We start from the raw sequence: 15,942 nt of genomic DNA on the forward strand, positions 1-15,942 counted from the left end.
GGAGTGTGCATTTAAGGTCCAAGGCCACCACAGACTTAACACGATAATTATTGGTATATTTCTCCGACTATCCTAGCAGGTTTGTCTTTTGTTTGGTATTTTGGTGCTCTCTTTGTCTTTGCTTTGGTATTTGGGAGTTTTGCTCCGGGAACCTACAAAATTGAAGGTTTGTTTTGTAATTGTTATAATTATTGTTGTTAGAACGACATTTGGTCGATTATTTGTGAATTACGAATAAATTTGGTATCTAAATTGGAGCTTGGTTCCGTTGTTAATTTGGGTTCGTAATTTGCAAGTAGATCGATAGTCCATACTTCAATAACTAGAACGAGCAAACTTGGACGTAACATAAAGTTCTTCAATTATTAGTTCTGTTTTCGTACCTTGGATTTGTCTGGATATTTTGGGTTCAAATTCCTGGTCTTATTAGTCGATTTCGTTTGAATTAATTCAGATTTGTTTTGGCAATTGATTATTTGGAACAACGAATACGATGGAAACACGGAGCAAAAGGCTGAAGGAAAATGACGAAATGGATGGTAAAATTTCTAAAGCTGTTTGTGGTATGTCTGATGTTAATGATGATAAATGTGATAATGTTAGTATTAATAGTATGTCCTCTAGTCAGCTTAGTACCTCTAGATTAAAATTAGATAAAGCATTACTGAAGAAAAGGAATTTAGAAAAGAGACTTGAATTAGAACGGCAACTTAAGATGTTAGATCTCCAAGAAGAGGTTGACATCGCTGAATTAGAATACAAGGCCATCGAGGACGATGAACGATTACCCGTAGATAAATGTGGGATAAATGCTGAAGTGAAAAATTATTTGGATTATGATACTGGGTGTAATAATCACTCAGGGAAGGTATGTAACATCTCAAATATCGATTGGGTTGAGGAACTGAAGGACACGTTACATACAATGGTTAGTAACATGGTTTTACCTAGGATCGATATGATGTACTTTGATGGGCAACCGGGTCATTATTGCCGTTTCATTAGTCAGTTTAATAGCCTTATAGGGAGTAAATTGTCAGGTAAGGGCCAATTGTTGTCGTATTTGTTATACTATTGTAAGGGAAAGGCCAGGACAGCTATTGAAGCTTGCATTTCATTACCCATTCATTTGGGTTACGATAGAGCTAAACAGATTTTGTATGACCTGTTTGGTGAGGAACACCTTGTTGCTCGCGACATGATTACTGAGTTACTTAACCACAAATCTGTTGAAGGATCAGCCGATGGCTTAACTGACTTTGCAATTAAGCTACGTAATGTATGCATAACGTTTCAGGAAATGGGGTATATGTCTGATATGAATTCTCCGGCTAATTTGGAAAGAACTGTGTCATGTTTACCCCTAGAATTACAGAATAAGTGGGTGGAAGTTGCCGATAAGATCATGATGACCGAGAGGGAGCCGGTCTTTGAAGAATTTGTGATCTTTGTAGAAGAAAGAGCCAGGATTTCTCGAACACGTTTCGGTAGATTGGCACATTGTAACTCAAAGTCCAGTAAAAGTAATTATGAAAGCAAAGTTGATAAGAGATCGCGTCTTAATGTAGTTAAGCTGGAACCAAGCAACTCATTCACGGCTCTCAGTTGTGAAATTTGCTTTGCTGATCACAAAGAGACAGATTGTGCGAAGTTATTGAAAATGAATGTTACAGAAAGGAGACAGGAAATGAGAAGACGTGGTCTATGTTACCTGTGTTTAAGGAAGGGTCACATGGCTAAGTCATGCAACTCGGATATCAAGTGTGACGTTGGTAATTGCAAGGTTCTGCATAATTCATTGCTACATATTGATGGTATTAGTAACCGTGTAGTAAACGTAGTTAAGGATTGGAATTCGTCGAAGGTTTGCTTGGGTATCATTCCGGTCAGATTGTATGGTTCGAAAGGAACATTGGAAACGTACGCCCTTCTTAATAGTGGTTCAGATACTTCTCTTGTATGTGAAGAGTTAATTAATCAGTTGGGTCTCAAAGGTAAGGAGACTTCGATAAAGGTAACGACTGTGAATGGAACTACTACTTGTGAATGTTTGGAAGTAAATTTAGAGATATTTTCATTAGATGAACAGGGTTATGTGAAGATCAACAAGGCTTATACGACTAAGAAGTTTCCGATCGATTGTGTAGAACCTTTAACCGAGGAACAGCTGCGATCGTGGGAGCATTTGAAAGACATCACCCTCCCGACGCTGCAAAGTAATCCAGTAGGAGTGTTGATTGGGTGTGACACTCCAGACGCACATTGGGTTCTGGAACAACGTCTGAGAGACCGGGGACATCCGTTTGGTGTGCGTACGCCTCTCGGTTGGATGGTTTTAAGTCCCAGGGAGTCTTATAGGTCCATAAATACAGTACACAGTTGTCATTCTCATGATGTTTCTCCGGATCTAGAAAGATTATATAGTTATAAGTTCGAGGAGGGAGACTATTTTGGTAAACAGGGTTCACTTAAATCAAAGGTTTCTGTAACAGTGGAACTAAACGAAGAAATGTGTTTGGAAAATTCGCTTAATAAACGGCAATATAATGTAAGTGTTGATGGGTCTCGTAATGAATTTTACGGAAAGGTAGTAGACAATTCATCTGTATTTCCAAAAGATCTGATGTTCATATTGGATTTACGTAGCAACATTACCAGGCAGTGGTCCATACGATTTAATTTGTGGCTAATGATCATGGGAAAAAGATCTTTATGTTCTGCGGACTCAAATAGTTGTTTGTGTGTGAATATGGAATTGTGCCTCAAGCCATTCATTATGGTTACTCATTTTCTAAAAGGACTAGAAGAGTCTAGCAGTGTTGTGATTTGGAATCAGAATAAAGAGTTGGCGGTAAATGAAGAAATTAATGGCTTGGTACTCCATATGGGCTTATATGTTCATGTTTACGTTAGCTTATATGAGCTTCTATGGGGGATGAAGCATTTTGTTAAATGGTTGATATTGCGGTTGTTTATGTTGGTAGAAATATTTTGGAGACGTTTGTCTAAGGAATATTTTTCCTTGTTACAACTTAGACACAAATGGAATAGACCAGAGATAAACCTGGAAGAGAGTAACTTGGTAACGACATGTACTGGTTTTTTAGAGAAAGACAAATGGTTTTTAGTTCTGATAAGGAAAGTGATACTCAATAGAGATAAGTCAAGACCGATGGAGTTGAGGACAAGCCAAAGAATCTTGGTAAGAGACATTAGAAAACTGCGTCTGGAAGTTGTAGATATTAGGTAGCTACTCGGATCCGTAGGCGTACTGGTGTAAGTCCTAGGGATCACGAGATTGTTGGTGTATTGAATGTTTGTTGTTGATTGCTTGTGATGTATGTACTTAGATTCCTGCTATCTATTTATTTGTCTGTGAAAAGAACCAAGGTTCTTTTGGTCGGGAGTGTTACGGGAGAACTGAAGACATTTGGCGGATTAAAACCTTTTATTGTGCATTAATAATTTACTGTGTTTTTTGGTGTAATTGTTTAACTTAACTTTTGAACTTGTTTGTTTAAATCATTATGTCGGACATTTCGGTTTGTCTTTGGTTTGGTATTTTGGAGTTTTGCTCCGGGAACCTACAAAATTGAAGGTTTGTTTTGTAATTGTTATAATTATTGTTGTTAGAACGACATTTGGTCGATTATTTGTGAATTACGAATAAATTTGGTATCTAAATTGGAGCTTGGTTCCGTTGTTAATTTGGGTTCGTAATTTGCAAGTAGATCGATAGTCCATACTTCAATAACTAGAACGAGCAAACTTGGACGTAACAACATCAAAACCAAATCTTCAACTAATTAATCATAGCCACACTACAAACCAGGTTCGTACTTGTATTTGAAAATAACAGGATAGAAGGTAGTTTCAAGCTGCTCATGGTACTAACTACTACTACATTGCCGAAACGATACTCGTGTCGTTTGTTCGTCGTACATTAAAACTAGTGACTCCTGAAATGTCTGGGTTCACTACATTTATGATACTGCAGTAGTTTATGTTAAGTCACTCAAATCCATGATTCTGATACATTTGCCGACATATGGAAAGATACACCATTTGGAGCGATCGTAACAATCCCGACCAGTATGTTCAAATCTTCAAACAGATGCTGAAGCAAACATGCGACTATGGGAGCAACGACCCGAGTCCGGAAACTAATAAAATTGCCGTTTGTTGCTAATAACCAAAATATTCTTTGACGGAAGGGAACAGCAAATCCACCCGGAGTTCTTCTAGGGCTACTTCCGGTCCCCAGCTCATACCAAGTGGGAGGATAGGGAATGGGGTTGGCAACCACATCCCGTTGAAAAAACCTTGCCAAATAACGCTAAGGAGATTAAATAGATTAAGCCGTTTAAACTCCCCCCTGAAAACTGAAAGAAGAATTGTGGCACCTCATGATAAAAGCCAAGATACCTTGGAAGTCACAACTCCGATGCTCGTTCTAACATCCAGTGCAACCATTGATATAAGTGCGTGGAATATCCGTACAGTGTGGGAGACCGGAATGAACAGTCAAAAAACAACGGAAGTGCGAGGACACAACTTGGCAATTCTCCGAATCAGTGAAACCAGAAGGAGACGTTGGAGGTGGATAGGAAATAAATTACGGAAACAATCAAACTGCATCACGAGGCAAGCGATCACCTTGAATTCTGAAGGGAAATGGAAAAGTGGAAGACCAAGGAACAAATTGAGTCGGGAATTTTAAGCAGACATGAGTAGGCTTAATATAAACTGAAAAGGATCGCTCAGGGTAGATTCGGATGGAGAATGCTGATGGATGGCCCATGCCTTTTCACGAGGGGTAACGGCCTTAACTAAGTAATTAGGGCATAGTGGGTGAGTGAAGGGAAAAAGCATAGCTTCGGAATCTATAAAAAATAAGCGACGGATACGTCAGATGAATTACCTCATTCTATTTAACATCTCAGTGTTGGAGAGTGGTTTGCTATAAAAAAGGTCAACTTTTGACGAAGAATGGTGAAATAAATACTGTACAGTGTTACGAAAGAAAATCATTTCAGACAAGCTATCCCATCTACATCCGGGTCAAATCGTATTAAAAGATAAACCCCCTCCATTCAGGGTAAACTTAGATTAAGCACACGTTACAGAAGAAACTTTACTGACACCACTGAACCACTATGGTGGTTAGCGCGTCCAGAATACTTCGTCCGTTATACCTCACGACCATTAAGTCTCCGCTTTTGATGGCTGTAAACTTCAGAAACCGAGACGACTTAACTTGGGTTACCTGTTCTCTGGATAGAATATTTTAGGCGACAATGTTTTTAAACACCAGAAGACAAATGGTGCCGCAAAGTAGCACCAGGTGATGGGACAGAATGTCGAGTGTCTCTTAAGCAACGTAAGGGGAAACGCAGTAAAATCAGGAGTATGTATTTTCATTCAGATCTGAAGATTATATTCCTGACTGAAAAGTGGTTATCACCTAACATCATAGATAAAGAATTGAGATCGTAAAGTAAGACACTTTTCGGATACAAAATAGTACACAAAGTTGGTGGTGGAGTGACCATATATAATAACAGTTACTTCAAGCCGTAGCACCATACAGTACGGAATTGACCGAGTTGACAGAATTAGGCCAGAGTTGCTTCAATGTGAATGGCAACAGATTGGAAGAAAATGCTGACCCCCCCACAGGTTCAGACACCCAAAAAGATATAATAATACAGAGGATACTAGAGCTACAACACTTAGGTTCGGACAGATACTACCAAAGGAAGACATTAACACTCCATCCCTAAATCTCGGCAGGAAAAATACAACCCCAACAAGGTGGTCAACATTATATTTAGAAGTATTCTAATTAATGTAGTATCTAGGTATTCCAAAAATAGTGCAATTTACAACATGCCGAATTAGATGAGCATAAATGAACATACTATATTTGGGATTCCTAATAAGCAGGCAATCAAGTAAAAGAAATAACTGGTTCGTTCGAATACCACAGTTCCATAGGCGGCCTGTCACAACAATTAAAAGTTCAGGGCTGACAGAATATGTGAGATGGTACAGGACGGAAAATCTTCGCCACTATATTACTAGAACATCATCATATGGAGACAACTTTTGAGAGATCGCACGTAAAAGAGCGAGTACTTAGGTACGCTCCCACTTGTTCTCGTTAGGAGTTGTCCCTATTTGTAATTCTCCCCCAGAAGAAGTGACCACAGCTCTATCAGTGAAAAGCTTTAATACGGGATTTGAAAGACAAGTACTCAATCATGAATTACCATCTTTCTTCAAGATGATGCGGATATTTGTAGTTTGAGGACACTTTAGCTAGTAACACCTATAGTTGAATCGTGCCCACCCAGTGAAATCAATATTCAGAAGCGAGGAGGTTCGAAGATATATTTGGTAGGATATCAATGTACGGATCTAAACTGGCTAGCAGTTGCAAGAGAAGTTGGGCACAGTATTCCCACTTGTGATCTCGTGCGGATGCGTGACCAAGCGCCTTCATTTAAGTGAGTCCATTAAAAGTAATATGGTGAGCATTCAATGTCGGAAACTTACTGAGCTATTGATTTTGGGTATTTGTTTACCGCTACATCTTCTTCCACCATCTGTGTCAAATGAATGTCTCATAAATTACCACGATCATGAATAAAGGATATCAGTAACTAACTTCCACTTCTATTATTGCCATCTTCGCTCTCTCTTATTCCTGCAATTCTGTCTTCATATATCTTACCAATTCAACAACGTATTTATTTATAATTGAAACGATCATCTCTTTGCGTTTGAATTATAACTTTGTCGTTTACACATCACAACCAACCGACCTCCTGCTTGGTAATGTGATAGTTACTGGCATCTAGAAACGCAACTTTTCTGAGACAAATACTCTCACTCAAACTACATGATATTTTAATGACTATCAAACTGTCCAGAATAAGTTCAATCAGATGGCTAGACCTTCAATTACTGAAGACTATCAAATAACTGGAACTATACCTGGATAAAAAGAAGCGAGCGCAAAGAAATCAATAGGTTTACACAAAGATATTGAAGATATCTTGAGGACGACCTTAAAGTATGAGGAGATTTGAAACTGTGCGTTACAGTGACGTTTAGACTGGAGGTATGCTTTAGAGACAAACCAGTCAGTAATCCGAATATCACGTAAATTTATTAGTAAAATCATCTTTATATTCTACTCAGGATGTAGAATTATTTCTTAGAACCATCTTAAGAGATGATAATGCTGAACATATTGCACACCTAATTCTGTCAATTTTGATGGTAAACAATTGGAAAATCGACAATATCTTTAAGTTGTCATCTTAAACCCTTATTTCTGAAGCGAAGATTCATCTTTTAGAACCACATTTTATGGACGAATTAATCAGATGGTTTCTCTTGTGCTTCTGAGCAAAATTCATTTACTAGATGGTTAACCAGGAAAACATGTCGAGGTCCTTCAAAGAGTTCCACAATGTATATCTATTACGATATGTCAATCAGTTTCAGTTTCAGTTTGGGAAGGACAGGAGGCTCGATGGCCTATGTTAGTCCTGGCAATGGTGGTCTCTCAGTTGATCCAACTTTCTTTTGAAAGAGTCGACGGATGGAGCCTCAACCACGTGCTGAGGTAGTGAATTCCACTCGTTGATGATTCGATGGGAAAGTCGATAGTCAGCTGACAAGTAATTTGTTCTCGGCTTGTGAACTTTTTTGGAGTGTCCTCGTAAATTCTCTGTTTTGGAAGACAAGAAAAATGAGGGCATGTTAGGTGCAAATTTATCACTAAGCAATTTGTAGACTGTAATCAAGTCGCCTCTAGTTCTGCGATATGACAACGGGAAAAGGTTCAGCTTGGCCAGTCGAGATTCATACGGAAGCTTCGCTATTCCGGGAACCAGCTTAGTGGCCGTTCTCTAAACCTTTTCCAGAAGCTCACTTTCTTTTTTTAAGCAGGGGCTAGCCGCTTGTATGCAGTACTCAAGTTTAGGACGAACGAACACTGTATACAAAGTCAAAAACGTCTTAGCGTCGACATGACTAAAAGCTCTACGTATTGACCATAACGTTCTAAAACTTTTGGCGGCTATTGCACGGCAGTGTTCAGTAGTCTTTAAGTCTTGACTAACGATAACTCCTAAGTCATTATATGTCTGGACGACAGGTAGCTCAGTGTTATTCATCGTGTATGCATCTGTACCTTGATGACCGATATGCATCACAACACACTTGGAAGTATTTATCGGTAACTGCCAGGCTTCAGACCATTCAGATAATCTCTTCAGGTCATTTTGAAGTTCTAAGCTATCACTCTTACATCGTATCGTTTTCCATATCTTGACATCGTCAGCATATAGCAAGACCGATGATGATAGGAGACAAGGAAGGTCATTTACATACAAGAGGAATAGCACTGGCCCCAAAACTGTACCCTGGGGCACTCCACTAAGCACAGTTTCCCAGCTAGATAACTGTGAGTTCACCCTTACTCTTTGTTGACGCCCAACTAAGAAGTCTTTTACCCACATCAATAAATTGCCTGCAATCCCGACTTTTCTTAGCTTATATAACAGCCGGTTGTGCGGAACTTTATCAAAAGCTTTACTGAAATCAATGAAGGCGACGTCTACAGGTAGCTTTTGGTCCTTAAGAGCGCACCAGCTTTCACGAGCCACTAATAAGTTAGTGAGACAAGAATAACCTATTCTGAAGCCGTGCTGCTTCTCCGAGAGGATCCGGTTTTTATCGAGATACTTAAACAGCTCCTTCCGAATAATCTTTTCTAAGATTTTAACAACCACACTAGTTAGGCTAACGGGGCGGTAGTTCTCAGGTTTGTGTTTCGTGCCTGTTTTGAAGACAGGACTTACTATGGCGTTTTTCCAATCTTTCGGTAAGCGACCCTGCGTAACGGATAGGTTAAAGCATGTACTTAAAGGGCTTGCAACGAAGTTAGATAATTCCTTCAGTAGCCTAGGATGTAATTCATCGGGCCCCGTGGATTTACCTATGTCAAGCTTATTTAGCAGACCAAAGACATCGAGTTCTTTAATGGTCACGCTATCCAGTGTATGTATGGGGGATCTGTATACGCTGACGAGAAGGGCGCTTCTATGGTATACACGTTGCTAAAGTAGTTTGAGAACGCTTGAGCCTTACCAAAGTCGTCCTCCACTGATGATGAAGCAGTACTGTCTCCCCATAGAGCAGGAATATTTCCTTTTCTCCTTGTCCTTTGGTTTATATAGGAATACAAGCGTTTAGGACATTCTATGGATTCCTTAACAAGTTTTTCTTCGTACAATTTTCTAGACATACGGAGGGTCGAGGCACAAGTGTTCCGAGCCTTTCGATACTGAGATTTTGACTCATCAGTCCCCAGTATCCTAAATATATCCCACGTTTTCCTTTTCTTACGGAGAAGGATACGGATCTCCCTACTGAACCATGGTGGTGAGTTTTCGGCCCCTTTGGTATAGTCCAAGGGATGTGAGGTGTGGTAACTTTTAAGTATGAATTTCGAAATGCGTCCCAGGCCGTTTCAATGGAGGACTCTGGGTCTATTGTCCAATCTATTAACGATGCTGAGTGCATGATGTCTGGTATGTTTGCTTTCCAGACGTTGGGTCTGGACTGGACTGACGCGTCCTCATGACTGGCAGTTATATGGAAGTCGAAAGTTAAAACTGCGTGGTCACTTTTACCTAAGGGTGGCATATGATGGAGGTTCGCAACATCATCCTCATAGTGAGTCAGTATAAGATCTAATAAGGATGATTCAGTGTCCGAATCGTACCTTGTCGCTTCTTTCACATGTTGCACTAGAGCACATGTGATAACCCCATCAACTAGTTCCTGCTCGAGAGAATTCTCCGACGATTTAGTTCGCAGATTTTCCCAGTCTACCATAGGTGCATTAAAGTCCCCTAGGATTAGACATCGACCACTTTGTGGCCAAGTATTGAGACTGCTTAACAGGATCTCATTTGCCTCACAGCTTGGACTGCGATAGACCAAACCAATCAGCAGCTCTTGTCCCTTGCATTTTAAGCGAAGACTAACTAATTCACACGTCCCACTCTCATGGGATACACTATCGATAATGGTAAATGGGATAGCATTCCTAATGAATAGAGCTACTCCCCTCCTTTGCGTTTTTGTGTTCTGTCGGCCCTTACTAACGTAAAGCCCTCGAAATCAAGTTCTATACTATCTATAGCCTGTGTCAGCCAGGTTTCTGTTACTGCAATTATATCTGGCTTTGTAGATTCAATCTGTACACCTAGTTCCGATCGCTTATTAAGTAAGCTTCGTGCATTGGTGTAACAGATCCAAAGCCTCTTTAAGTGCCTTCGTGCTTCACCCAGAGTGGCTTCGGCATCATTCTCTGTCGAAGTCTTACAACCCGAAAATTTACAATTTTCAGGTCCTTTTCGCCAGCGTCTAACCTATGTTGTAGTTCTTTCTCGGCTTCCCGTCTTTTAACACGGTCTGCCAACGGTTGGTCCTTTCGGATAAAGACTCCTGAACCCTTTAATTTGTGTCCATTTTGTAAAATTAGGTCACGTTCGTTCGAAGAGCCGAATACTACTTTAAGCAGTCTGGAATGATTTGGTTTCGAGTCCGTTAGACTCCCTAGTCTGTACACCTTTAGCAAGGTGACCCCGGTCATATTTTGAGGCATGAGTTGATTAAGCAGCTGCCTAATCAGTACAATGTCATGCTCAAAACGAGCTTTAGGTTCAGAGCTATCGCTCTCCTTAATTCTATGAAAAATAGCTGATCTGTCGCTATAATCAGCTTTCGGTTTTTCAACCACTTTTACGGGGCAGGTTTCCCTTTTATATCAATACTTTTCTTCCTTACAACCTTTACCCATTCGTCAACGGTGCTGGTAGAAGCAATAATAGTTGCGTCAAACCTAGTGTTGGGTTTTGGGGGTTGTCGACGACCTGAGAGGTCGTGTTATGTTTACCGTTCGAAACCGATCGAGCCTTGCGATTGCGGCTTCTAGGTGTTTCCTGTTGGATCCCATCTGGAAGACGGGGAACAGAAGACCCTACTTTTCTTGAGCTTTTGTTTAAGGCAGGCCTCTTTGGAGACTGCTTTTCTTTCTTTGATGGGCGTGAGTCATCTATCACCGGACTAACCTTAGTTTCCTTCACGTTGATTTGCGTGTCGACAGATCGAGTGCTGTTTGACGCGTTCCGACTATGCTTGCTAAAATACTTCTTTGCAGCATCAACCAGTGAGATGGCCTCGGTTAGCAAGCTGTTTGCATCCGAGCAGCACTGTTGACAAAGCCACACACAACCCTTCTTACTGAACCGTTTGAAAGCAGCAGGCGTTAAGTTCGTGCAAACTTCGTGGTACCAGCCTTTGCACTCGTCGCACTGCATGCCGCTTTCAACAGGATAACGACAACCCGGACGTTGACAACTGCTTTTTTTACACTGTCCGGTCATTTAGGAGGGGTTCTTTTTTAAACTGTGATGACACTCAGAAACAAAAAAATTTATCAGTGACCAAAAGTGAAGAGCTGTAGATTGCTAGGACCAAAAGTACTAACAGATACAGTTGAAAAAGAGGTACTCAAGAGTACCAACGACAGAACAGTAAAAACGATACTTTAGTCGAATACTTTAACTGAAATAAATTCAATTACAGTGAAAACAGTAGTCTTGATACGTAATAAACGATCAAAACAAACAAATTTACTCAGCGAGGAAAAATACCACTGTCCTTTTTAAATAGCGTCTTTTATATTTATAGATAGAATAGCCTGTAGAAGACATTGACCGTCTTACTGAATATATCATATCGGTTCGTGCTGTGGAATATTATTATTTTCTTCACAGAATATCCGTCTACAATGGCTGTATCCTGACTGACTAAGAACTATCTGGGAATTCGTAATGGTTGTATTAAGATTGTTCATAAATTATACTTTTATTGTCACAAAAACATAAATCTTGGTTGAAGATGAAGCTACGGATCTTCGTCTCTCCCGAAACTTTTATGTCACCTGGAAGTAGTAATACGACGGGTCAAGGTAGGGAAACTCCAGTGGTTTGAAAGCGATGTCAGAGACCGGCTTTCGGAGGTAAATGATTTAACCATAGGTTCCAAAGTCTGATAATCCACCCTAGACATCCATGTATAAATCTACAGAAGGGGTCTAATCTTCTGCACCTACTAACATTATAGTTAGTTATGTAATATACCCTTGTGGGCCAGGGTCATTTTACATTGGTTTTCAGGAGAACCAGACACCATCCGGACTTTCACGTAAAAACCCAAACAGTACAGCTCAACCCCGTTTAGTAGGGGAACCGGACACTGTACAGGCTTTAACGCTACAATCTGAATAGTACAGCTCAATCCTGTGGCGCAACCACACAGGTACCAAGCACTCTGGTGGACCATTCGCACCATTCATATACACACTCACACCACGTGTATAGTTATTCCGACCAATGATCGCGTGAATCAATTATGCACAGCACGAACAGGCCAAAGTTGACTTATTCCGCTTATACGACAGTCAAACTCGTTAATGTTAGCAATGGCGGCATGCCTTACAATGTCCCAATGACAATGGCCCTCGGGAACACTGAAAAGCAACCACCAGTATGAATGAAATCAGTTAAACAGCAAACCAATTTTTCTCATGAACAGTCAGCAAAACTTGCCAAAGCAATGCCGAATCGTCCACAATAACAATGGCGAACCTTCAGCCTCATATGAGACCTTCAGCTCAATATAGCCACATAGCTACTAACATGTAATTAGTTTTCCAGGAGTTATGTAGGTTACAGATCAACTCGTTGATCAGCATTTGAAGTTTATTTTAAATACAGTGTTATTTGCTATTCTAAGTGAATGCGTTTTTGCCCCGGTTTAGTATTTCCATGACTGTTTTGGATATCATCAGTGGTTAGAGACCAGATGTTATAAAATGAAGTTGTAGTGGCACCGACATTTCTGATCTTTAAAACTATACTATAATAACCATAACAAGTTTGTTGTTTTTCTCTCCAAGTCTTCAATTTCACTTAAATCATCATTACTCCATTTTCTTCTTGTCTGGACTTTGTTAATATTAGTTAGAAAAACGTAAGCTAGTTCGGACCTGTTTCGTACTATATATTGTTAGTGTCTATTCTACTACCAAACTCAACGTTTACAGGTAGCACTTATTTGTGTGTAAGTGGTTACATTTAGTTATGTCTTATTTCAGTTTTTTTGGTGAGCATCACTATTTTTTATTCCTTGTGGTCTGACTTGTTAGCAAACATCATGTCTTAACTAATTGTACTTTTTGTATTATTTAGATAAATATGATCTATACACCTCTATCTATTTTTAAAGACGGTAAAAAGACTTTGTATACTAGTGTCCGCTTACAGATATAAAGAAGGCTGTTATTTACTTAAATCATCCAACATCTTTACCGGAGACACTTTTTAAACGACTATGGAAAAACGGTATTATCTCCTATTCATAATAGCTGTTTCTTTTATTCAGCTTACCCTGTAGCTTTTGTAGATGGGTTTGCAAATCATATTTACAGAAATATAAATCACAGAACTGGTTATTTCCCACATTTTTTGACTGGAGATTTTGATTCTATCCAACCGGAAGTTTTAGAATTTTATCGCTCAGCAGTAAGATTCTTTATTCTTCGTAATATTCTGGTGATTATAACCAGAAGAATGTTTCAGTCATCGAAACACCCGATCAAGAAGAAACTGATTTCACAAAATGTGTACGTATAATTATCAATAGTATAGAACAAAACAATGCAAGTCGCATATAGTTGAACAATTAATTTGAGCGTTCAGGCGGAATTAGATGTGCTCGTTGCAGTGCAAATGAGCGGTGGAAGGTTCGATCATGAAATGGGATTAATTAAAACTCTATATGAAACAAAGAAGTTAACTAACATTCCATTGCTTCTGGTGAGCGAGTGCTCAGTTACGTTCTTGTTGGATGAAGTAAGTGTCCATTTTTGCATATCATCTAATCTTGTAACAACACTTTAGGGTGAACATACTATACGTGCTAGCACAGGATACGAAGCACAACATGTAGGTTTAATACCTGTTGGACAACCATGTCAAGTAACAACTACAGGTCTTCAATGGAACTTGGGTAATTTTTTGTCAAAATTCTAAACAATTATTGTGATAATATTGCCGTTAACATTTTGTTGAAGAAACATAAAATCTGACTAATCTCTGGATGGTAAGACTATAATCCATGGACAACCTTTAAGCAACGTTAAAGTGACCTTGGAATATCCACCTACTTACTGGAGTTAAATTAGGGTTATATATTAGTGTAATGAACTAGGATTAGGATTTACAGTGGAATAGTACGGTTAGGAATTAGATTTAATGTTTTCATCACGTACTGACATAAGCTAAAATGCCAAAACGCTATTTAGCCAAATGAGTGAATGAATTTCGTGCCAAAATCTAAGACCCACTACCTCAGATGTGATTGGTTTGTCCATAAATTATAGTCTCTCCCCTCTGGATCAGTTGATATTGTTACACTAAAAATCGTTACTTTCTACTATAATTGAATATAAGTCATATGCATCATAAACATATAATAATTTACAACACAAATTGAGCTGTACGTAGATAGCACAAAAGAATAAGTTATTTAACACATACTCAACCTGTAAAATGATCATTTACTTGATCTATTGAATAAAGAAAGATCATATTATCATAAAGACACCTTGGTTATATTATGAAACGCAGCTACCGGATCTCATTATTAATGACCGATTAGAAGAATAGTCTTCATTGTTTAGGTAAACAGTAACAAGGATTAGCAAGTGTTACAACTAGAATATTCCCATAAGAATACTTTATTCTGATTGTCTGAACACTTTTACACATATATGATATATATTAATAGTATCTATGTTATTTTCCTCTACTATCGTTTAATAGATAATGGGACACTTTCATTTGATGATATTGTTTCAACTTCGAATCGATTATTAGATGAAATTGTCTATATAAAGTGTAATCGACCTTTACTTTTTACTATGGAATATAAAAATGATATGATTAACTAGCGTGAATATATGCCTAGATCATTGTTCTTGACTAGCCAATGATAATATAAGTTGAAAAGGTGAGACATTCATTACTTCTTTCAATGATTGCAATTCAAAACACATTTTAATAATAAGATAGTGACTTTTTATTTGAAATATCTTCGTTAAGTTCTTAATTCTCATGACTATTTGATGTTTATCGTGATCATCAATAGAACTGACTTCACCTATGTGTGTCAGTCATATTTATCATAACTTACTATGTGAGCATCGATATTAAGATTTCCCACAATGTATGTATACTCTAAGATATTTAATATTGTTTCTACCATGATGTGGTGGTTGCGCTTGCCTATCGTGATGACCAATCAAGCTATACTGACTGGAACAATCGTTCCTCAAGGTTCTACCATACCAGACAGGTCGGTTCAAGAGCGGCAAAACTAAAAGCAGCAAACTCAATGTCTGAAGGCGAAGTCGTACTGCTGACTGTACAGAGATGTGACAGCAGTAAGGTGTTCCCTTCAGACAACAAGCATAACAGCGAAAGTTGGTGTTAGAAAAGGTCGACCTTAAAAATGCACATCTCGCCTTATCCCACGAATATCTGTCTCCGGCCGTAAGGTCTCAACAAGTACGGAGCTAACACGAAAATTACTCACAAAAAGATTGTGTGTGACCGACTTCAAGCAGTTGTCTCTTGTGCACTGCGGTCAAGCTCTCAGGTCACTAAGATCACTTCTAACCATACTTCCTTTTCAGGTACCTCTAGAAGAACCCTTCCACAGTGTGAGCAACCGGGAAATGATAACCGCCCTCGTACCTCTAACAGCATTGTAATTCATGAATTAATACTG

The 15,942-nt window shown here is 39.1% G+C and overlaps 2 protein-coding genes across 2 annotated transcripts; both read left to right on the plus strand.

The window, feature by feature from the left end:
• Window positions 1-493: 493 nt before the first annotated feature.
• Window positions 494-3,720, plus strand: MS3_00007053 (uncharacterized protein; the record flags this gene model as incomplete). Its single annotated transcript, XM_035730926.2, has 2 exons — window positions 494-2,851; window positions 3,634-3,720. The coding sequence occupies 2 exons, from the start codon at window positions 494-496 to the stop codon at window positions 3,718-3,720; spliced, it is 2,445 nt and encodes an 814-aa protein (XP_035588649.2).
• Window positions 3,721-7,075: 3,355 nt separating this feature from the next.
• On the plus strand, window positions 7,076-15,218 carry TPK1 (cAMP-dependent protein kinase subunit). The gene is made up of 6 exons (XM_051215309.1): window positions 7,076-7,126; window positions 13,341-13,380; window positions 13,416-13,673; window positions 13,718-14,003; window positions 14,052-14,160; window positions 14,976-15,218. The coding sequence occupies exons 4-6, from the start codon at window positions 13,881-13,883 to the stop codon at window positions 15,101-15,103; spliced, it is 360 nt and encodes a 119-aa protein (XP_051068518.1). The 5' UTR covers window positions 7,076-7,126; window positions 13,341-13,380; window positions 13,416-13,673; window positions 13,718-13,880; the 3' UTR covers window positions 15,104-15,218.
• The last annotated feature ends 724 nt before the right edge of the window (window positions 15,219-15,942 follow it).

The sequence above is a fragment of the Schistosoma haematobium genome, chromosome 2 (assembly GCF_000699445.3).
Source record: "Schistosoma haematobium chromosome 2, whole genome shotgun sequence".
NCBI lineage: Eukaryota > Metazoa > Platyhelminthes > Trematoda > Strigeidida > Schistosomatidae > Schistosoma > Schistosoma haematobium.